Source organism: Amphiura filiformis, unplaced genomic scaffold (assembly GCF_039555335.1).
Source record: "Amphiura filiformis unplaced genomic scaffold, Afil_fr2py scaffold_597, whole genome shotgun sequence".
In the NCBI taxonomy this organism is placed as follows: domain Eukaryota; kingdom Metazoa; phylum Echinodermata; class Ophiuroidea; order Amphilepidida; family Amphiuridae; genus Amphiura; species Amphiura filiformis.
Window position 1 is genome coordinate 166,158 of NW_027306061.1, and position 23,380 is coordinate 189,537.

The window sequence follows — 23,380 nt, forward strand, 5'->3', positions numbered from 1 at the left end:
TATCAGATATATCGCCGATATTCATACAATTTCTATGCTATTTTGTCTTATCTAAATATCGCCGTCCAAATCTAACCAGACGATATGTATCGTTTGTCTAACTATCAGATATATCGCCGATATTTCATAACATTTCCAGCTACTTTGTCTATTACTTAAATATCGCCATCTAAATCTAACTAGACGTTTATGCTATTTTGTCTTATCTAAATATCGCCGTCTAAATCTTAACTAGACGATATGTATCGTTTGTCTAACTATCAGATATATCGCCGATATTTTATAAAATTCCCATGTTCCTATATACTTTGTCTAACTATCATTCTCAAAATCCAGCTAGACGATATCTATCATTTGTCTAACTATCAGATATATTCGCCGATATTTTATAAAATTTCCAAGTTCCTACTTTGTCTAACTATCGTTCTCAAAATCCAGCTAGACGATATCTATCATTTGTCTAACTATCAGATATATCGCCGATATTTTATAAAATTTCCAAGTTCCTACTTTGTCTAACTATCGTTCTCAAAATCTAGCTAGACGATATCTATCATTTTGTCTAACTATCAGATATATCGCCGATATTGTATAAAAATGTCCAGCTACTTTGTCTTATCTAAATATCGCCATCTAAATCTAGCTAGACGATATGTATCGTTTGTCTAACTATCAGATATATCGCCGATATTCTATAAAATGTCCATGTTACTTTGTCTTATCTTAATATCGCCATCTAAATCTAACTAGACGATATGTATCGTTTGTCTAACTATCAGATATATCATCGATATTTCATAAAAGTTCCAAGTTGCTACTTTGTCTATATCGTTCTCAAAATCTAGCTAGACGATATCTATCATATCTAAATATCGCCATCTAAATCTAACTAGACGATATGTATCGTTTGTCTAACTATCAGATATATCGTCGATATTTCATAAAATTTCCAAGTTGCTACTTTGTCTAACTATCGTTCTCAAAATCTAGCTAGACGATATCTATCATTTTGTCTAACTATCAGATATATCGCCGATATTTTATAAAAATGTCCAGCTACTTTGTCTTATCTAAATATCGCCATCTAAATCTAGCTAGACGATATGTATCGTTTGTCTAACTATCAGATATATCGCCGATATTCTATAAAATGTCCATGTTACTTTGTCTTATCTTAATATCGCCATCTAAATCTAACTAGACGATATGTATCGTTTGTCTAAATATCAGATATATCATCGATATTTCATATAAAAGTTCCAAGTTGCTACTTTGTCTATATCGTTCTCAAAATCTAGCTAGACGATATCTATCATATCTAAATATCGCCATCTAAATCTAACTAGACGATATGTATCGTTTGTCTAACTATCAGATATATCGTCGATATTTCATAAAATTTCCAAGTTGCTACTTTGTCTAACTATCGTTCTAAAAATCTAGCTAGACGATATCTATCAGTTGTCTAACCATCAGATATATCGCCGATATTTTATAAAATTTCCAAGTTCCTACTTTGTCTTATCTAAATATCGCCATCTAAATCTAACTAGACGATATGTATCGTTTGTCTAACTATCAGATATATCGTTGATATTTCATAAAATTTCCAAGTTGCTACTTTGTCTAACTATCGTTCTCAAAATCTAGCTAGACGATATCTATCCGTTGTCTAACTATCAGATATATCGCCGATATTTTATAAAATTTCCAAGTTCCTACTTTGTCTTATCTAAATATCGCCACCTAAATCTAACTAGACGATATGTATCGTTTGTCTAACTATCAGATATATCGTCGATATTTCATAAAATTTACAAGTTGCTACTTTGGCTAACTATCGTTCTCAAAATCTAGCTAGACGATATCTATCAGTTGTCTAACTATCAGATATATCGCCGATATTTTATAAAATTTCCAAGTTCCTACTTTGTCTTATTTAAATATCGCCACCTAAATCTATAGACGATATGTATCGTTTGTCTAACTATCAGATATATCGTCGATATTTCATAAAATTTCCAAGTTGCTACTTTGTCTTATCTAAATATCGCCATATAAATCTAGCTAGACGATATCTATCAGTCTAACTATCATATCGTTATGAATTCGGCAGACGGCCGAATCCGGATTCGTCTTTTGGTAAATTCATTTTACGCATACATTACTTTTGAATTCGAGAACAAGGGATCAATGCTTTACCTATAGAGGGCGGCATATCGATTTTTTAACGGTTATCGTCTTTGACCGTACTGTGAGTCACCGTTAGCTAACCCTGTATGCCGCCCTCTTTTGAATACTTATCATCTGATCTCCGTTAATAAATCGACATGCTGCCCTCCATCATGTATAGCATTGATCCCTTATTCTCAAATTCAAAAGTAATGAATGCGTAAAATGAATTTACCAAAAGCCGAATCCGGATTCGGCCGTCTGCCGAATTCATAACGATATATATGTCTAAATATCACAAAATATCGTGGCACTATCAAAAATATCTAAATTTCTCCCTATCTATTAGTACGTAAAATATCATTCATCCACCCAAAAAGACCAATCCTGCACCTTCCTCGACGTGTCTGGGATGGAAAAGCACGTCGTTCGTCTGCAGTATATTTTAAGATTGCCAGCTGGTTTGCATGCTTTAATTGTCATGTGTGTACTTGATTGTTTATCTTGTTCAGTTAACATATCTCTTTAAACTGCTGATAAATCGTGGTTTACTGGAGTTGGCTCTGTTAGAATTCAATATTTTTTAATAGAATTCTATTATCCAGATGGGGCAATGCAGCGGAATTTGACATTACTAGATTTAGCTAGATTTCACCTGAGCTTGGCACTTTAGATGCTAAAAACGTACAAACTTGACGTTTACACAAAATAAATTTAACATTTATTTTATTACAAAAATGGTTTACTATGGAAAGCCGATCATTAGACAGCTATTTAATTGCGCATTCCAATATCTGTGATTTAACCCAATATAGAATTTGAGTCAAGCTCTGTCTGTGTATATTATTCGCGCCCTCTAGCCAGGCAGACCATCATTTTAATAACAATATGCTATTAACATATGAATTGGACACATGCAAATTACTGAGTGTCACATCCTGATTTAATGATCCTTGTACTGATCTTTATGATATTCAGGGTTTTGTACAACTCATAATAACATGTCACCATGGTCACTAAGCAGATCATAATGTCTTGGCCGCCTCCTATTGTACTTGTTCATCATCCACGCCCGGCATCCACGTGAATTGAGTGCCCTCTCAAGGATGTCTACGTTGATAATATTTAGGCCTAATAGTTCCGCTTTCAGTTATACATTTGCTATGTAGAAACCTATACTCTCTGCCAAGTCTCTGCCCGTAAGCTGTTTGCACACCGAAGTGCTGAAAATCCATGTACAATGTGTAAATATCTACACTATACACTGTTATGGGATGTTCTTCTATTCACTTTAATCACCGTCATCAATGCACAAAATCTACAGCTTTCATCACAACTATTGTCACCTGAAACTGTTGCAAGTGGTACACTCTATGAATATTTAGTTAACGAGCTATTTAATTATGGCACTCCCCGTGGCATGCAAGAAGATACTGTTATATTGGATACAGACATGTCTCAAAATGGCTCGACACAATGTCAGCAAGATCTCAATCAGATGATGTTGGATCTTTCCCAAGGACAGATGTATGCCTTTAACAGTAAGTTAATTACAATTTTTTTTACTGAGTACTATAATAGAAGACATAGATAAAAAAAAGACTAGTTTGCGTCTGACGTCAATGTCAATCACATTCCTTACGAATCGCCAGAAAATGGCGGAAAATTACGTACTTTTACGAGGCAAAAGCAACTTTTCTAGGTATTGTTGACGGAGCCTTCGGGAAAAAAAGTTTCCCACTATAAAAGACCTAACTTTTGAGATGGTTTGTATGTTTGAAGGTGCAAAATTAACAAAGAGGCGTCCGGTTTTTCAGGACCTCATCATCACGACACTTGTTAACAAACCGTGCTCGAGTTTGATTGACAGATGACGTCAGACGCAAGCTGGTCTTTTTTTTTTTTATCTCTGTCTTCAATTATACCAGTGACACTGCCTGATTCCTATTGTTGCCGCTCAGCTCAGATATATCACTGCTGCTAGCAACTTCATTGGCACCCCAAGACTACCCCATTAAAACCATTTGTGTGCCTCACATGTTATATGTCACTGATGTCATCAGACAGGGTCTAATTCTGCATAAAACCGGGCAACGTTATTTCTATAGATCTGCTGCGCATTCAAATTGCATTGTATTGCATCGTAATTTCATTTGTGTCTATGCTAATTATGTTTACACAACATGAACTCACGTGTTTTCAAGCAAATTCGCCGATAATAGGTGATCAAAAGCGATCGGAATGTTACAAAAGTACAGATCACATTCAGCTTACTTCATATGAGATGATCTTTGGAAAAATACGGCATAATTTGTCTTGGTGCCATGAAATAAAATGCCATGAAATAAAATATTAATACGTTGCGGCAATTCATGATTGACAACTAACAATCGGCGTGTCCTTCGTATCCTCCACTGTCAATTTCTTATCCACTCACTAATCCTCACAAAAGCTTTGTATTGATTACGTAATGTGTGGAGGCAAATTGCAATAAGTACAATGAAATAATGAGTAGGGCGGGCTCCGAGGTGGGTTTCTTCTTCATCTTACGTAACAGTATTGTTCTCCAAAAAACCCGGAAGCTTGTCGTTTGGAGCTCTAGCTGAAATACAGCAAGATAATGTAAGATAGTAAATGTAAACCTGTATTTTAGCTAGAGTATCTCGAGCTAGAAGTCATCCTTACAAGCCGACGTCGAACGTCGGCTTGTGCTGTCTCTTCCCAATTCTTCTTTCTTCTTCTTCTTCTTTCTTTCTTCTGGCAACCGCAATCAACTGCATCTAGCTTCGCAAGGGATTGACAGATTTCAACCAAACTTGACCCAAAAGACCACGGGGGTAGGCCAAACCTAGCTAAAATACAGGTTTACATTTACTATCTTACATTATCTTGCTGTATTTCAGCTAGAGCTCCAAACGACAAGCTTCCGGGTTTTGTTGGAGAACAATACTGTTACGTAAGATGAAGAAGAAACCCGCCTCGGAGCCCGCCCTACTCATTATTTCATTGTACTTATTGCAATTTGCCTCCACACATTACGTAATCAACACAAAGCTTTTGTGAGGATTAGTGAGTGGATAAGAAATTGACAGTGGAGGATACGAAGGACACGCCGATTGCTAGTTGTCAATCATGAATTGCCGCAACGTTTTAATATTTTACTGCATGGCATTCCGCAAGCACCAAGACAAATTATGCCGTATTTTTCCCAAGATCATCTCATATGAAGTAAGCTGAATGCGATCTGTACTTTTGTAACATTCCGATCGCTTTTGATCACCTATTATCGGCGAATTTGCTTGAAAACACGTGAGTTCATGTTGTGTAAACATAATTAGCATAGACACAAATGAAATTACGATGCAATACAATGCAATTTGAATGCGCAGCAGATCTATAGAAATAACGTTGCCCGGTTTTATGCAGAATTAGACCCTGTCTGGCCAAACCTTCCATTTGACTTTGACCTTGCTGTGACCTTTGACCTAGCTATAATGGTCAAAAATGTGATTTCACCAAAAATGCTACTCCTTCCACAAATTTAATGCGATGAGGACATGGTTATATCATGTGACTCGGCCTTAGTCGGTGTCTATAGGGTGTGCTCAGATAAGGGGTCAAAGGTCATTAAGGGGTCATTTCCGGTCAAAGTCTAAAAAATATTCAAAAAATCACTGTCTTTACAAATTACATAGCAGAGAGTCGCCATTAGCACACATGCATCGCTACTAGCCAGGGTCTTTAGGATGCCTACAATTTTGGGGTCAAAGGTCATTAAGGGGTTACTTCTGGTGAAAAACCAAAATTATCAAAAATGTTCAAAAAAATTGTATCTCAAAATGTAAACAGACCAGAGTAATATAACCATCATACATGAATCAGTGTTACCTGATGTATGCACGGTATTTTTATTTTGGGGGTCAAAGGTCATTAAGGGGTCACTTCCTGTTTTTAGCTAGATAACTTCAAGAATTTTTATCTCAACAACTGAACATAGTAGAATTTTTTAATTAAAACTGGATCAATGCATTTTGTCGGTGTACATAAGGTTTTTTTTCCATTGAGGTCAAAGGTCATTAAGGGGGTCAAAAGGTCAATCAAAATTTTCAAAAATCAAAATCCATGTATAAGTTCCGATTAAGCTGAAATTCACCAGGAATATTTCTTATGACATCCTAAGCACAATGCAAGAGCAGTTGACCCCATCCGTAACCCAGGGGTCAAGTTATAGGGTCAAATTGCGGCTTGTATTCAGCGTCTGTTGATTTTTTTTCTTTCTTTTTTTAATATATTTATTCATATGTATTTTCTTTAATTGTTTAATTACTTATTTACTTGATTTATTTCTTGTCATTTACTTTAACTTGTTTTAAATTTAGCTGTCCATGACATTTTTCTGAATCATTGTGTTCATTGGCGGGTGATTGAACATGTTTTTCTTTCCTTAATCTTCGCCATTATACTTGCCTGCTATATTCACCTTGATTGCTGGAATGTCGTGATCAATTTTCCCCTTTTTGTTGTGTATTTTCAAGTCATATTTAGTACTAGGTTTCTAATCGTTGTGATTAAAAAAAAAAAAAAAAAATCCCTTATATTATTATTTCTGTATCTATTATTGATTTATATTTGTTTATGCATTAGCCTTTCTTTATGGTATATTTCGTCGGTCGCAACACATAGTGGCGTACGTGAAGGACAAAATACGTTTCCGAGCAAACCGTTTTTGAAGGATATGCTACTAGTAACAGGGTCTATACTTCTCCACTGTTATCTCTCAGTGGCCCGATTCCATTTGAAATTGAAGTTTAAGGTTCAAACTATTAAACTGTGTCTTTAATAGTTAACAAGGAATAACTGTTATAGGATAATAGTTAGCTCTAAAGCTATACGCCACTATGTGAAACGGAAAGTTTGGACAATCACTCTACGCCACTATGTGTTGCGACCGACGATTTATCAGTTACCTGGTGGTTTTCCGTGCTCGTATGACTCTGTCCTATATGCTTTTGGCCCCTAATTTGTTTTTCATCACCTACTTTAAACTTCAGTGTTTAGTTTAACCTTGTGAGGTTTTTTTTTGTGTGTGTTTTTTTGTTTGTGTTTGTTGTTGTGTGTGTTTGACGTTGGATCTTCATGGCAAATTGTAAAAAATGTTTGAAGACCATTGTTCATGATCGTATTTAGCTTTGCTCCAAAGCCAACCTATTTTCCATCCAATTGAAAGAAAAAATGAAAAACCATGCCATATGCCCTCTGACACTAATAGTAAAGACCTCGCCTGGCGGCTCGGTGAGTGGGCTTTCGCGGTTGGTGGGTTTTGTAGACCAATATCTTAGGGAGACAGTGATCTTTACTGCATAGTTGTCCTACTGCATAGTGGCCATATACCCGGTACTTGTTGGTGACTTATGTACCGTAGCTTGCCAATAGTGAAGCTTGCCTTCGGCAAGCTCTGTACCATGTACATGCACTGCTGGGAGTGGTATTAATTTTTTACAGAATGGTCTAAACCAGGCAGGGATTGGCCTATATACATTTTCTTTAAAAATACCAGTCACTTGCTTGGGTTTATTTTACTTGGGGATCACTGGATCTTCTAAGGTACTGCGAGGGCTCTTACCTGGCGGCTCGGTGAGTGGGCTTTCGCGGTTGGTGGGTTTTGTAGACCAATATCTTAGGGAGACAGTGATCTTTACTGCATAGTTGTCCTACTGCATAGTGGCCATATACCCGGTACTTGTTGGTGACTTATGTACCGTAGCTTGCCAATAGTGAAGCTTGCCTTCGGCAAGCTCTGTACCATGTACATGCACTGCTGGGAGTGGTATTAATTTTTACAGAATGGTCTAAACCAGGCAGGGAATGGTCTATCTACATTTTCTTTACAAAATACCAGTCACTTGCTTGGGTTTATTTTACTTGTGGATCACTGGATCTTCTAAGGTACTGCGAGGGCTCTTATCAAGAGCTAACAGCAGCTCTGTACCTGTAGAGCTGGAGTTAGTATATACTAGAATGTGCTTTTAAGTTCAAGCTTGAGCTTTAATATCATGCTAACATGACTTCATTAATTTTGTTTTCATGTTAGTGTCCTAACACGAGAGATCCGAAATGGATATTCGTGCATAAGGACAGGAAGGTCATTTTTAGCAATCATCACACGAAAGACCAAAAATGGGTACTCGTGCTGAAATTTTCATAGATCCAAGTTAGGAATCTATGTTTTCTTGTATGCTTTTATATGATATACCATATAGGCCTATATTATATAAGAAAAACGATATAATTCAACTATAGACATTCTTCAACTAAGTCGCATGTTACTAGTATAGGTTGTACTGCTATGAATAAGTAAAGTAGTAAGCCTATAGAGTGTCTGGAATTAATCAATATTACGGCGCAAGATGACATTGTCATGGTGCTGTAGTAATTCGTGAGAGCTTTAGTAAAAGCTAACCGATACATAATTTATACACATCGAATTTATGTTCAAAATCTAAACATGGGTCAGTTTTAGAACCATTCTAGACCTTCACAGCGCAACTGATGACGGAGTTTAACTCCAGAAACGTGATTTTGTATATAAGCTTGCATACAGCTTGCAAAACACGTCTTGCTAGCTGTATGTTTAGTAGCAACGGATTTAGCTTGTTCCAATTTGGGTAGATAATCATGACAGTGGAACAAAGTATAGCTAATTGCCGATATGAGTGGGTTTCGTTTGAGAATATGTTGTGCGCAGAGTAGCATAACTTAATACATTTGCAAGGCTCCAAAGAGCAAGCAAAAGAGACTTCTAGTACAATCATCATTATCATAAAATATAGTACCAAGTGCAGGTACATATGAAGTATACATGCTTTCAAGTCTGAAAGACAATTATGTGAACTCCACTAATTGCAAGTCTTTGCTATGTTTTTAAGCTGTACGGAATTAATATTTTGTTTAATTCCTAGTTAGCACGCTTACTATTCAGAACGCCGCATTAAAAGCCAATAAGACATGAAACACTGATCTCTCACAAAGTTGTTTCGATTAATCAATATTGTTATACCATGTACACGGTATAGTGATGAGATCAGATGGTGTTTAACATGTCTAGATGTTTACAGCATGATTCGATATTTCGGGTATTTCTAGCCAGAATTACCCGAGGGATTTCCAGATAGAAATTCCTTACAAAAATGAGACTCTAAATTGTTCCATAGTTTTTGGATATTTATGTCTTTTTCGGATATATTATTTTCATCGCCTAATGAGATAGCTCACTGGAAGCAGATTCTGTCCGTGGACCCGCCATTTTATATAATAAATTGAATCCTTTCTTTTATGATGATATTGTCGATAATGCTATGCCAAAGAATCTGTTTAAACCCAATTGTGTTAACTCCTGTAACTACTACTTTGATAATTTACTTGATATTGATGTATCGTTCAGTGACAATTTTTCAATTTTACATTTAAATTCTTGTAGTTTTAACAAAAACCGTGACAACATTGAAATTTTCTTATCAAATTTGAAACACACTTTTTCTGTAATTGCAATGTCAGAAACTTGGTTTAAGGAGGATCAATCTAATTTAATCGATATTACCAATTATAATTTAATTAGTGTACCACGGAAGAACAGGAAAAGTGGTGGTGCTGCTTTGTACATTCATAATTCGCTTTCTTTTAAATTAAGAAAGGATCTTGACCTAATTCAGTATGACTCTTCTGTTAATGTTATTGATCACTCTGAGTCTATCTTCGTTGAAATTATGAATTCAAAGTGTAAGAATATAATTATTGGTAATGTTTATCGTGCTCATAGAACTGACGTTGATTCATTTAACTCTGATTTAAGCCGTTGTCTTGATGTTATTGCAAATGAAAACAAGCATTGCTATATTTCAGGTGATTTTAACTTAGACCTTTTACAGCACGAGAATGATTTAAAAATTCAGAATTTCCTTACAAATTTCTTTGATCATAATATGTTTCCACTTATAGATAGCCCCACCAGGATAACGTCACATTCTGCCACACTTCTTGATAATATTTTCACTAATGTTTTTGATAAGAAAATTAAGTCTGGTATATGTGTGTCTGACATCACGGATCATTACCCTATTTTTCAATTTACTGATTCTATTTCATTGAAATATAATTTTGTTGGATCCACACATGGTCGTTCATTTACTCAACGGAACATTCATTCATCCACAAATCACCTTCAATTAACTAATTGGAATCATGTTCTTAATGAGGAATCTGTTAGCCAAGCGTATAAGTTATTTATTGATAAACTGTCTGTATTATATAATCGTTGTTTTCCAGTTAAGGCTAAACGTGTGAATTTAAGTTATAAGCGTATCTACCAAAAAAACGTTGACAACGTAAAGAAATCAGCAAGTTTAAAACAACCCACCTCGGCTCACTTTTTGAAACTTGGTCCCATTTGTAAAAGGTATACTGATTTAAACTTTATCATATTTATATAAATTTAAAACATTTCCAGAAGTGTTATGTATCTTTAATATTCAGATGCGATATTAATTTGTAAGCTTTCTGGAACGACCTGAAAGGTTATTATCTAGTTCTTGCATAATAATCATGATTAATGATTGAATTAAGCAAATAACAAGTAGGCTTGTAATCTTGTTGGAAACGCTGTGTTCTGTTGAAATAAAATAAAAACACTGATTTGCTGTTGGTGTTAAAAATGGGACCAAGTTTCAAAAAGTGAGCCGAGGTGGGTTTTTTAAACTTGCTGATTTCTTTACGTTGTCAACGTTTTTTGGTAGATTTCTTTTCTTTTTATGAATGTAGTCAAGCAGCTCCAAGCTTGGAAAGTCATCAGGTTAGGAAGTGCTCCATAAAACGAATAAAACGAAAAATAGATGTTTGAAGTTGCAATTCTTGATTCATGACAATAAATAATTAAACGAAACTTTATAGTCGTTTATTTTAAAACTTGCTTGTCATGCGTGACTGTAATGTTAAGAGGCGTACACAAATGATCAATATACATTTTAATATATATTCAAGGCAAGGTAAATATGTAAAGAAAATGTAAATATGAACAACACACACCCAATGTTGACAATGCCACAGAGACACAGAGAGTAAGTCCGATTTAGGCCTACCTCAAGTCGGAACTGGTAAATGCGCATTATATTTAAGCCTATACTACGGAAGCGTCTAAATTCCCCGAGTATGCAATATAATCGTGTTTTAATGTTTATGGTTCTTTGTAGCCCTAGTTGGATATTCCTATTAAGCGGCGGTTGTCGGCGATCTTTCGTGGTTTGTGGTTTTCATCAAGCCCTGCCCTCTATCGGGAGCTAATTTATAGTTTAAGCTTGTTGGATATCCATATTTCGTGGTTTCTGGTTCTTGGTAGCTATGTGGGGCAATCTATAGTTGCATATCCAAATTTCGCGGTTTCTGGTTCTTTATAGCCCTGTGGGGCAATCTAGTTGGATATCAATATTGAGCTGCAGTTGTTGTTGATCTTTCGCGGTTTGTGGTCTTAATTTGTTGGATATCCATATTTAGCGGTTTGTGGTTGTTTATAATCGATAGGCCTGCGGGCAATGTAATTGGATATCCAAATTTCGTGGTTTGTGGTTCTTTGTAGCCCTGCGAGGCAATCTAGTTGGATAACCCTATTAAGCGGCGGTTATCGGCGATCTTTCGTGGTTTGTGGTTTTAATTTTCCTCATCAAGCCCTGCCCTCTATCGGGAGCTAATTTATAGTTTAAGCTTGTTGGATATCCATATTTCGTGGCTTGTGGTTCTTTGAAGCCCTGTGGGGTCATAGTTGCATATCGAAATTCCGCGGTTTGTGGTTCTTTATAGCCCTGCGGGCAATCTAGTTGGATATCAATATTGACCGGCAGTTGTTGGCGATCTTTCGCGGTTTGTGGTTTTAATTTTTTGGATCCATATTTCGCGGGTTGTGGTTCTTTATAATCAATAGGCCTGCGAGAAATCTGGTTGGATTTCCAAATTTCGCGGTCTGTGGTTCTGTGCAGCCCTGCGGGGCAATCTTGTTGGATATCCCTATTAAGCGGCGGTTGTCGGCGATCTTTCGCGGTTCGTGATTTTAATTTCCGTATCAAGCCCTGCCCTCTATCGGGAGCTAATTTATAGTTTAAGCTTGTTGGATATCCATATTTCGTGGGTCTTCAACAAAGAGCTTATTAATGTGAATAGATGGTTCCAGGTAAATAAATTATCTGTCAATGCTAAAAAAACTAATTATATGTTACTCGGTACCAAGAAGAACACAAAACCCGAGTACAATTTGCAATTGTTTCTTAACTCTGACAGGCACTCAAGAACACCGCTTGAAAAAGTGCCAAGCACTAAGTTTCTAGGTCTACAAATTGACCAGAATATCACTTGGAAAGAACATATTGATAATATTGTAAAAACATGTTCAAGAAATGTCGGTATAATTAATAAATTAAAAACTTCCTCCCACATGAGGCGTTATATACATTGTATTGCTCTTTGATATTACCGTATATCAATTATGGTATCTTAGCTTGGGGATGTGCATGTTCATCATACATAAATGATCTTTTTAAAATTCAAAAGAGGGCACTTCGTATTATAAGTGCAAGTGATTATAGAAGTAGCACTAATCCCTTACTGATTAGGTATAATACTTTAAGTGTCAGGGATATGTATACATTTGAACTTGGTTTATTTATGTATAAACATGATAATGGACTTTTACCGAGTGTTTTTGATGATTTATTTGTAAAACAGTCTAAGATCCATGACTTAAACACCAGATATAAAGATCGACTGAGGCTTCCATTTATCAAAAGAGCTTTCTGTGAAAAATCTATTAAATATGCAGCTACTAAGTTATGGTATAATGTTGATAACAGCATCAAAAGTTCATCATCGATTAATCAATTCCGCCATGTATTTAAAAAACATCTTATGCAAAGTTACTATTAATTCCTATTATATCTGATTTATATGACTACATTGGATATTTATATTACTTATTGTTGTGCATTTTCTTATTCACTATTGTTTACTGTTATTTTTCATGTATTTAGGTTAATTCATATCAAGATATGACAGCTTACTGTTGCTTCTTCATTGAAATGACAACCTGCTGCCATGTCAAATGATGAATTAACCAATCAAGGGATCACAGAAATTCAGGCCTCTTCATGGCCTTTCCTGTGATTCCTTCACTCTGACTTGTATTATGATTTTGTATGTATCCTATGTTTTTTGCTATTTGATGAGTGAAAAAATGAATGAATGAATGAATGATTCTTTATAGCTCTGCGGGGCAATCTAGTATATATCCAAATTTCGCGGTTTGTGGTTCTTTATATCCCTGTGGGAAATCTAGTTTGATAACAATATTCGGCGGCAGTTGTTGGCGATCTTTCGCGGTTTGTGATTTTAATTTGTGACAATTTATAATATTTATTCCAAATATAATTTCAATGTGAGCTGTGAACAGAGCCACTGATAAATGTGTTTTAAATGACGAAAATATCATGATCGTCAGGCATGGTGAAAGCATCTGGATGGTGAAAGTAGGCCCTAGGCCTACGTGTGAATAAAAAATCAAACATGTTTGTTTGATGAAAAAAAATATAATATCACAATAGCAATGGATGTTCGAAATGGTGTTATTCTTGATTTATCTCAATAAATTGGTTAATAAAACATTTATAAAAAAAGGTGGTGGGAAGTTTCGAACTTGAGCAAAACTTCGAAAGTGGATTAGAAGTCCATGGCCTTAACCACTTCGCCACGTGGACGTCCCGATATAACGACGTGTGAAAGTGGAGTATTTATTAATATGAATGTATGCTGTGGTCCGGAAAGAATAAAAGAATTGTGAAAAACTTGATTTTTTTGGCGAATGGGATCCAGAATTTGTATGTAGGGTATCCAGGAAAATGCTAGGGTATATTTTGAAAGTGAATCTCAAAAAGTAGTGCGACAGTGACAGCCATGTATGGCTGTAGCAGTGACGAAAGATTCTGGATATCAGTATGATTAGCTATGATTTGCCACTAATTTTGGCTATGAAATACCGCGTGAAATAAACAAGAATGTTTGTTTATTATCAAACAATCGGATTGACTGTAAGATTGGCGTAACTTTTTGAATTAATGAGTTATTAAAATATTACACTTTGGACAGTAAATAAGATTTAGCATGGTTTTAGATATATTTTGTACCCAGCGAAAAATATCATAGAACAATAGCGTTTTGTTTCGTGTAAATATAGTCTTGCGGTGCATCTGTTTATTCTTCTTTATCAGTCGTTTTTTTAAAACTTGCTGGTCATGCTACCGCATGACTCTAATTCTTCATAAACCATGGATCACAACTGCTATTTTAACATCCATCAATCGTAAGGATAAGCTGTACCGTAAATTTAAATCTTCTCCAACAGATGCCAATAAGCGTTTACTAGTAAATTTTTGAAATACTCTTACCAGTCTGATTCGTAATTCTAAAAAAATGTATTATTGTAATTTGCTCAGTGAACAAAAGCACAATCTCAAACAAACCTGGAAAATCCTTAATGATCTTTTAGGAAGGAGGCGTAGGCAACCTCTTCCAGATTGTTTTGATATAAATGGCACTCCAACAACTAATCCTAAAATGATTGCAAATGGTTTTAATGATTTCTTCACCAACATTGGTCCTAAATTAGCTAAAAATATTCCTCCTATACATGTTTCTTTTGATCACTTTTTGAATGATATTCCTTCTCCCCAGAAGTTATTTATTGATAAACTGTCTGTATTATATAATCGTTGTTTTCCAGTTAAGGCTAAACGTGTGAATTTAAGTTATAAGCGTATCTACCAAAAAAACGTTGACAACGTAAAGAAATCAGCAAGTTTAAAACAACCCACCTCGGCTCACTTTTTGAAACTTGGTCCCATTTGTAAAAGGTATACTGATTTAAACTTTATCATATTTATATAAATTTAAAACATTTCCAGAAGTGTTATGTATCTTTAATATTCAGATGCGATATTAATTTGTAAGCTTTCTGGAACGACCTGAAAGGTTATTATCTAGTTCTTGCATAATAATCATGATTAATGATTGAATTAAGCAAATAACAAGTAGGCTTGTAATCTTGTTGGAAACGCTGTGTTCTGTTGAAATAAAATAAAAACACTGATTTGCTGTTGGTGTTAAAAATGGGACCAAGTTTCAAAAAGTGAGCCGAGGTGGGTTTTTTTAAACTTGCTGATTTCTTTACGTTGTCAACGTTTTTTTGGTAGATTTCTTTTCTTTTTATGAATGTAGTCAAGCAGCTCCAAGCTTGGAAAGTCATCAGGTTAGGAAGTGCTCCATAAAACGAATAAAACGAAAAATAGATGTTTGAAGTTGCAATTCTTGATTCATGACAATAAATAATTAAACGAAACTTTATAGTCGTTTATTTTTAAAACTTGCTTGTCATGCGTGACTGTAATGTTAAGAGGCGTACACAAATGATCAATATACATTTTAATATATATTCAAGGCAAGGTAAATATGTAAAGAAAATGTAAATATGAACAACACACACCCAATGTTGACAATGCCACAGAGACACAGAGAGTAAGTCCGATTTAGGCCTACCTCAAGTCGGAACTGGTAAATGCGCATTATATTTAAGCCTATACTACGGAAGCGTCTAAATTCCCCGAGTATGCAATATAATCGTGTTTTAATGTTTATGGTTCTTTGTAGCCCTGCGGGGCAACCTAGTTGGATATTCCTATTAAGCGGCGGTTGTCGGCGATCTTTCGTGGTTTGTGGTTTTCATCAAGCCCTGCCCTCTATCGGGAGCTAATTTATAGTTTAAGCTTGTTGGATATCCATATTTCGTGGTTTCTGGTTCTTGGTAGCTATGTGGGGCAATCTATAGTTGCATATCCAAATTTCGCGGTTTCTGGTTCTTTATAGCCCTGCGGGGCAATCTAGTTGGATATCAATATTGAGCTGCAGTTGTTGTTGATCTTTCGCGGTTTGTGGTCTTAATTTGTTGGATATCCATATTTAGCGGTTTGTGGTTGTTTATAATCGATAGGCCTGCGGGCAATGTAATTGGATATCCAAATTTCGTGGTTTGTGGTTCTTTGTAGCCCTGCGAGGCAATCTAGTTGGATAACCCTATTAAGCGGCGGTTATCGGCGATCTTTCGTGGTTTGTGGTTTTAATTTTCCTCATCAAGCCCTGCCCTCTATCGGGAGCTAATTTATAGTTTAAGCTTGTTGGATATCTATATTTCGTGGCTTGTGGTTCTTTGAAGCCCTGTGGGGTTATAGTTGCATATCGAAATTCCGCGGTTTGTGGTTCTTTATAGCCCTGCGGGCAATCTAGTTGGATATCAATATTGACCGGCAGTTGTTGGCGATCTTTCGCGGTTTGTGGTTTTAATTTTTTGGATCCATATTTCGCGGGTTGTGGTTCTTTATAATCAATAGGCCTGCGAGAAATCTGGTTGGATTTCCAAATTTCGCGGTCTGTGGTTCTTTGCAGCCCTGCGGGGCAATCTTGTTGGATATCCCTATTAAGCGGCGGTTGTCGGCGATCTTTCGCGGTTCGTGATTTTAATTTCCCGTATCAAGCCCTGCCCTCTATCGGGAGCTAATTTATAGTTTAAGCTTGTTGGATATCCATATTTCGTGGGTCTTCAACAAAGAGCTTATTAATGTGAATAGATGGTTCCAGGTAAATAAATTATCTGTCAATGCTAAAAAAACTAATTATATGTTACTCGGTACCAAGAAGAACACAAAACCCGAGTACAATTTGCAATTGTTTCTTAACTCTGACAGGCACTCAAGAACACCGCTTGAAAAAGTGCCAAGCACTAAGTTTCTAGGTCTACAAATTGACCAGAATATCACTTGGAAAGAACATATTGATAATATTGTAAAAACATGTTCAAGAAATGTCGGTATAATTAATAAATTAAAAACTTCCTCCCACATGAGGCGTTATATACATTGTATTGCTCTTTGATATTACCGTATATCAATTATGGTATCTTAGCTTGGGGATGTGCATGTTCATCATACATAAATGATCTTTTTAAAATTCAAAAGAGGGCACTTCGTATTATAAGTGCAAGTGATTATAGAAGTAGCACTAATCCCTTACTGATTAGGTATAATACTTTAAGTGTCAGGGATATGTATACATTTGAACTTGGTTTATTTATGTATAAACATGATAATGGACTTTTACCGAGTGTTTTTGATGATTTATTTGTAAAACAGTCTAAGATCCATGACTTAAACACCAGATATAAAGATCGACTGAGGCTTCCATTTATCAAAAGAGCTTTCTGTGAAAAATCTATTAAATATGCAGCTACTAAGTTATGGAATAATGTTGATAACAGCATCAAAAGTTCATCATCGATTAATCAATTCCGCCATGTATTTAAAAAACATCTTATGCAAAGTTACTATTAATTCCTATTATATCTGATTTATATGACTACATTGGATATTTATATTACTTATTGTTGTGCATTTTCTTATTCACTATTGTTTACTGTTATTTTTCATGTATTTAGGTTAATTCATATCAAGATATGACAGCTTACTGTTGCTTCTTCATTGAAATGACAACCTGCTGCCATGTCAAATGATGAATTAACCAATCAAGGGATCACAGACTTTCAGGCCTCTTCATGGCCTTTCCTGTGATATCTTCACTCTCACTTGTATTATGATTTTGTATGTATCCTATGTTTTTTGCTATTTGATGAGTGAAAAAAATGAATGAATGAATGAATGATTCTTTATAGCTCTGCGGGGCAATCTAGTATATATCCAAATTTCGCGGTTTGTGGTTCTTTATATCCCTGTGGGAAATCTAGTTTGATAACAATATTCGGCGGCAGTTGTTGGCGATCTTTCGCGGTTTGTGATTTTAATTTGTGACAATTTATAATATTTATTCCAAATATAATTTCAATGTGAGCTGTGAACAGAGCCACTGATAAATGTGTTTTAAATGACGAAAATATCATGATCGTCAGGCATGGTGAAAGCATCTGGATGGTGAAAGTAGGCCCTAGGCCTACGTGTGAATAAAAAATCAAACATGTTTGTTTGATGAAAAAAATATAATATCACAATAGCAATGGATGTTCGAAATGGTGTTATTCTTGATTTATCTCAATAAATTGGTTAATAAAACATTTAAAAAAAAAAAGGTGGTGGGAAGTTTCGAACTTGAGCAAAACTTCGAAAGTGGATTAGAAGTCCATGGCCTTAACCACTTCGCCACGTGGACGTCCTGATATAACGACGTGTGAAAGTGGAGTATTTATTAATATGAATGTATGCTGTGGTCCGGAAAGAATAAAAGAATTGTGAAAAACTTGATTTTTTTTTTGGCGAATGGGATCCAGAATTTGTATGTAGGGTATCCAGGAAAATGCTAGGGTATATTTTGAAAGTGAATCTCAAAAAGTAGTGCGACAGTGACAGCCATGTATGGCTGTAGCAGTGACGAAAGATTCTGGATATCAGTATGATTAGCTATGATTTGCCACTAATTTTGGCTATGAAATACCGCGTGAAATAAACAAGAATGTTTGTTTATTATCAAACAATCGGATTGACTGTAAGATTGGCGTAACTTTTTGAATTAATGAGTTATTAAAATATTACACTTTGGACAGTAAATAAGATTTAGCATGGTTTTAGATATATTTTGTACCCAGCGAAAAATATCATAGAACAATAGCGTTTTGTTTCGTGTAAATATAGTCTTGCGGTGCATCTGTTTATTCTTCTTTATCAGTCGTTTTTTAAAACTTGCTGGTCATGCTACCGCATGACTCTAATTCTTCATAAACCATGGATCACAACTGCTATTTTAACATCCATCAATCGTAAGGATAAGCTGTACCGTAAATTTAAATCTTCTCCAACAGATGCCAATAAGCGTTTACTAGTAAATTATAGAAATACTCTTACCAGTCTGATTCGTAATTCTAAAAAATGTATTATTGTAATTTGCTCAGTGAACAAAAGCACAATCTCAAACAAACCTGGAAAATCCTTAATGATCTTTTAGGAAGGAGGCGTAAGCAACCTCTTCCAGATTGTTTTGATATAAATGGCACTCCAACAACTAATCCTAAAATGATTGCAAATGGTTTTAATGATTTCTTCACCAACATTGGTCCTAAATTAGCTAAAAATATTCCTCCTATACATGTTTCTTTTGATCACTTTTTGAATGATATTCCTTCTCCCCAGAATTCACTTTTTCTTACACCAACGGACACGAATGAAGTCATCAAAACATGTGCTTCTCTTAGATCTGGTGCAAGTCCTGGATATGATGAAATTAGACCTGATATTGTAAAACATGTTAAACATCTGATTGCTTCTCCGTTGGTTCACATATTTAATTTGTCTATTTCTAATGGAATTTTTCCAGATGAGCTTAAGCACGCTAAAGTTGTTCCTATTTTTAAAGCTGGCGACTCCCATTTATGTAACAATTATCGCCCAATTTCAATCCTTCCTGTGTTTTCAAAAATATTTGAGCGTATTATTCACAAGAGATTTTATAATTTTCTTACATTTTATTCATTACTTCATCAAAGTCAATTTGGTTTTAGGACAAATTATTCATCCTACATGGCTGTTTTAGAGGCATACAATATTGTCACGGAGGTATAAGTGCGTTAGTGTTATAGACCTGACGGGGAAGTCCTCTTTTGGTCTATACGCTAGCGCGCTCGCCTCTTAAACCCAGGGTCGTGGGTTCGAGTCCCGGCAGGACCGGAAGTGGCTCGAGGAGGCGCAGGATATTTCCGTGAGGGGTTTGTGACAAAATGGTGGCAGCGGTGGTCCCTGGTGTTTCTTAACACCAGGGGATCACCCATCGGAATCGGAAAGGGTTAGGCGTTCACAAAAATGGCTGGCCGAGTATGCCTTGTATCAAGGACGACCAGTCTGGCCGAGTATGCCTTGTATCAAGGACGACCAGTTTAAACAGAGGAAGTAAGGCGCGAGGACGCGCCTTACGAGGAGGGGGAGCATGTCACGGAGGTATAAGTGCGTTAGTGTTATAGACCTGACGGGAAGTCCTCTTTTGGTCTATACGCTAGCGCGCTCGCCTCTTAAACCCAGGGTCGTGGGTTCGAGTCACGGCAGGACCGGAAGTGGCTCGAGGAGGCGCAGGATATTTCCGTGAGGGGTTTGTGACAATATGATTGTTTCTAACCTTGATAAAGGTCACCATACATTGGGTATATTCCTGGACCTCTCCAAGGCTTTCGATACGATCAATCATGATATTCTCATTGAGAAACTTCACCATTATGGAGTACGTGGAAAGGCTTTGGAGTGGTTCAGGAGCTATCTTACCAATAGAAAACAATTTGTTGTGTTTAATAATTGTAAATCTTCTTTAAGTACAGTTCAATGTGGTGTTCCCCAAGGTTCAGTATTGGGTCCCCTTCTTTTATTATTTTCCTTAATGATATTGTTTATTCTTCGAAAGATTTGTCCTTTTTATTTATGCAGATGATACAAATGCTATTATGTCCAATCCGAACCTTGATGAACTTATTTGTTCTGTTAATAATCAATTAATTAATATTTCTGTATGGTTCAAAGCCAATAAGTTGTCCCTTAATGTTCAAAAAACGAATTATATTATGTTTAAAAACCGTCATAGCAATCGCACATACCACAATACGCATATATTTATAGATGGCAATGAACTTATTAAAGTAACTCGTACTAAATTTGTGGGTGTTATTCTTGATGAATCTCTGACATGGTATGATCATACCTCTTATGTTACCAATATTGTTTCAAGATATAGTGGAATCTTATTTCGTCTAAAGCACATTCTTTCGTGTGATACGTTATTTACCTTGTACAATACATTAGTTCTACCTCATCTACACTACTGTAATATAATTTGGGCAGATCCTAACAATTGTAATTTGAATTCTATTTTTGTGAAACAAAAGAGAATTATCAGGTTATCATGGTTATGTACCAATTCCAGCTGGCTGGCCCATACATCACCTTTATTTTGTCAGCTAAATACTTTGAATATTTTTGATATTCATAAACTTATCAAAGATTTATTAAGTATAATTTCAGTATTAACAATATGCCTTGTAATTTTGCCAATTATTTTGTTAAAAATATGGCCATCCACAGTTATTCAACACGCTCATCCAATTTGTTTCGCCCTGCAATATTCAATTATGATTTGGCCAGAAATACCATTAGAAGGCAGGGCCCATTGCTCTGGAATTCTATCCCCGATGATATCAAAATCGCCTTGTCTCCTAATTCATTCAAACGCAGCTATAAAGATTATCTGATTTCTTTATACTCATAAATGTATTGCTTCATAAATACCCTGTATCATATATTGTATTTTGTACTGTATAAAGTTAATGCATTTTTTTTTTCAATTGACTTTTGTTTATATGCTATTGCCATTGCCAACGTCATTGTCTGTCCGCACTAGTCCTGTCAGTCTGCGTTTGCACCCCGTCCTTGTCTGTTGTCTGTAGGCGTCTTTTGTTTCTGCACTGAGGGCAATCATGTCTTACGAGATTTGCTCTTGTGATTGTCCTACCATCCTTTTCTTGATATTTTGTTATTGTATATAATAATATTATGATGATGGTGAAATAAACTTGAACTTGAACTTGAACTTGATATGTAAATCCACTCGGCTTATTACAAGTATTAAAGAGCTGAAAGCTCCAGAACTAATCCTTATAAGTAATGATGCTAGTCCTCATAATTCTCGACTGAAATTAAAAACTATATAAACAAATTCTTCTTCCTATTTCTCCATAGTGTTGGATGCATCCGGCAAACCCCCACCTGGAATTTTGCAAGGAAATATTCGCTGGATAGGAAGATACGACCTATGTCGGGACATAAAAGCCTCCCTCACGCAGCGTGATTTTAATGGACGCTACTGCTTGACAATGTCAACTGCAGTTAATAAGTCGGGGACGCTGCTACCTGTAAGTAATGAGACCTACATTTTGAATAATAACATATACCAAAAAGTAACTACCCCCTAATGAAAGACAGACCATTACTCAAAAACGGTTTATCTTGTGCCAAAGTTGGGACATTCATTCGGAGCAGAATTTATTTCTGCGCATTATGACATTTCATTTGTTGCAATGGTCCCAATATTGATGTCGCAGCGTACATTTAAAAAACCGCAACCCAAGATTTGAAAGTTGCAGCAAAATCATATTACCCCGCATATTGCCTTCAAAAAGGTGACATGAATACAAAAAGGGGGCCATTGGGTGAGAGGTAGTTCAGTAAACAAAAAAGGGGGTCATTGGGTTGTTTAGTGCTTTAAGTTCGTAAATGATTTTATCTGAGAATTAAAATTAAGGGCGCACAACCAATTATATAAATAATAAATAATAACAAATGAAGAGCTCTGTTTCAAAAGCCCTTACATCCACTTTTGGCTGAAATTGAGTTATTGGCATGATATTATAGAGTGGGTAAAAATACACATTTTGGTGGTTGTTTGACCTTCATATCACCTTCCCTTCCGGAGATATCGTATATTTCCCGTTTGGGAAATCTGAACTTTAAATGAATATAGAATTGTTTTGTTTTAATATAATAGTAGCCTGGAATGTTCTTTACCTATTAAAACCATCATGTTTGAAAAAATCATTTTAATTAACAAAAGGTACGTGTAGCTTCGGAAATACTCAAAAAATGCGATTTTCCCGAATTTAATTAAAAATTCATAATTAAAAAAGTAAATGAGATATTTCAATTTTTCTTTTTGATTTTGAAAGCATTAGTCAAGTTACATAAAGTAGTGCAAACAAATGGGCTCAAACTTTATTGCAAAGGTGGTTTCTAGAAAAGGAGTAAATGTATTTTGTTACAAAACCCCTTACATCCACAAAAGGCGTGATATAAAAGAAATAATAAAATAAATAGGAAGGCTTGAAAATAGTACCAAACCTATTTGTTTGTTTGTTTGTTTATTTCTTCTTTATACTGGGTCCATATTCAGGGGAAAATTTAAGTATTCCCTGTTCTTCCATATGGCCCAGTTCTTTTAGTTTCTATTCATGTACACTTTATCCAAACCCAAATTGAATCAAATCGAACAAGTAATACTTGCACAATTAAAAAAAGCTGTTTTTCTCAAAAAGTCAAAA

The 23,380-nt window shown here is 35.6% G+C and overlaps 1 protein-coding gene across 1 annotated transcript in view; it reads left to right on the forward strand.

The window, feature by feature from the left end:
* The first annotated feature begins 3,272 nt into the window (after positions 1 to 3,272).
* LOC140145753 (nose resistant to fluoxetine protein 6-like) overlaps positions 3,273 to 23,380 on the forward strand; it is a 70,576-nt gene continuing 50,468 nt past the window's right edge. The window contains exons 1-2 of the mRNA XM_072167430.1: positions 3,273 to 3,713; positions 22,026 to 22,198. Coding sequence (XP_072023531.1) covers positions 3,413 to 3,713; positions 22,026 to 22,198 — 474 coding nt within the window. The 5' untranslated portion in view covers positions 3,273 to 3,412. The remainder of the gene's footprint in view (positions 3,714 to 22,025; positions 22,199 to 23,380) is intronic.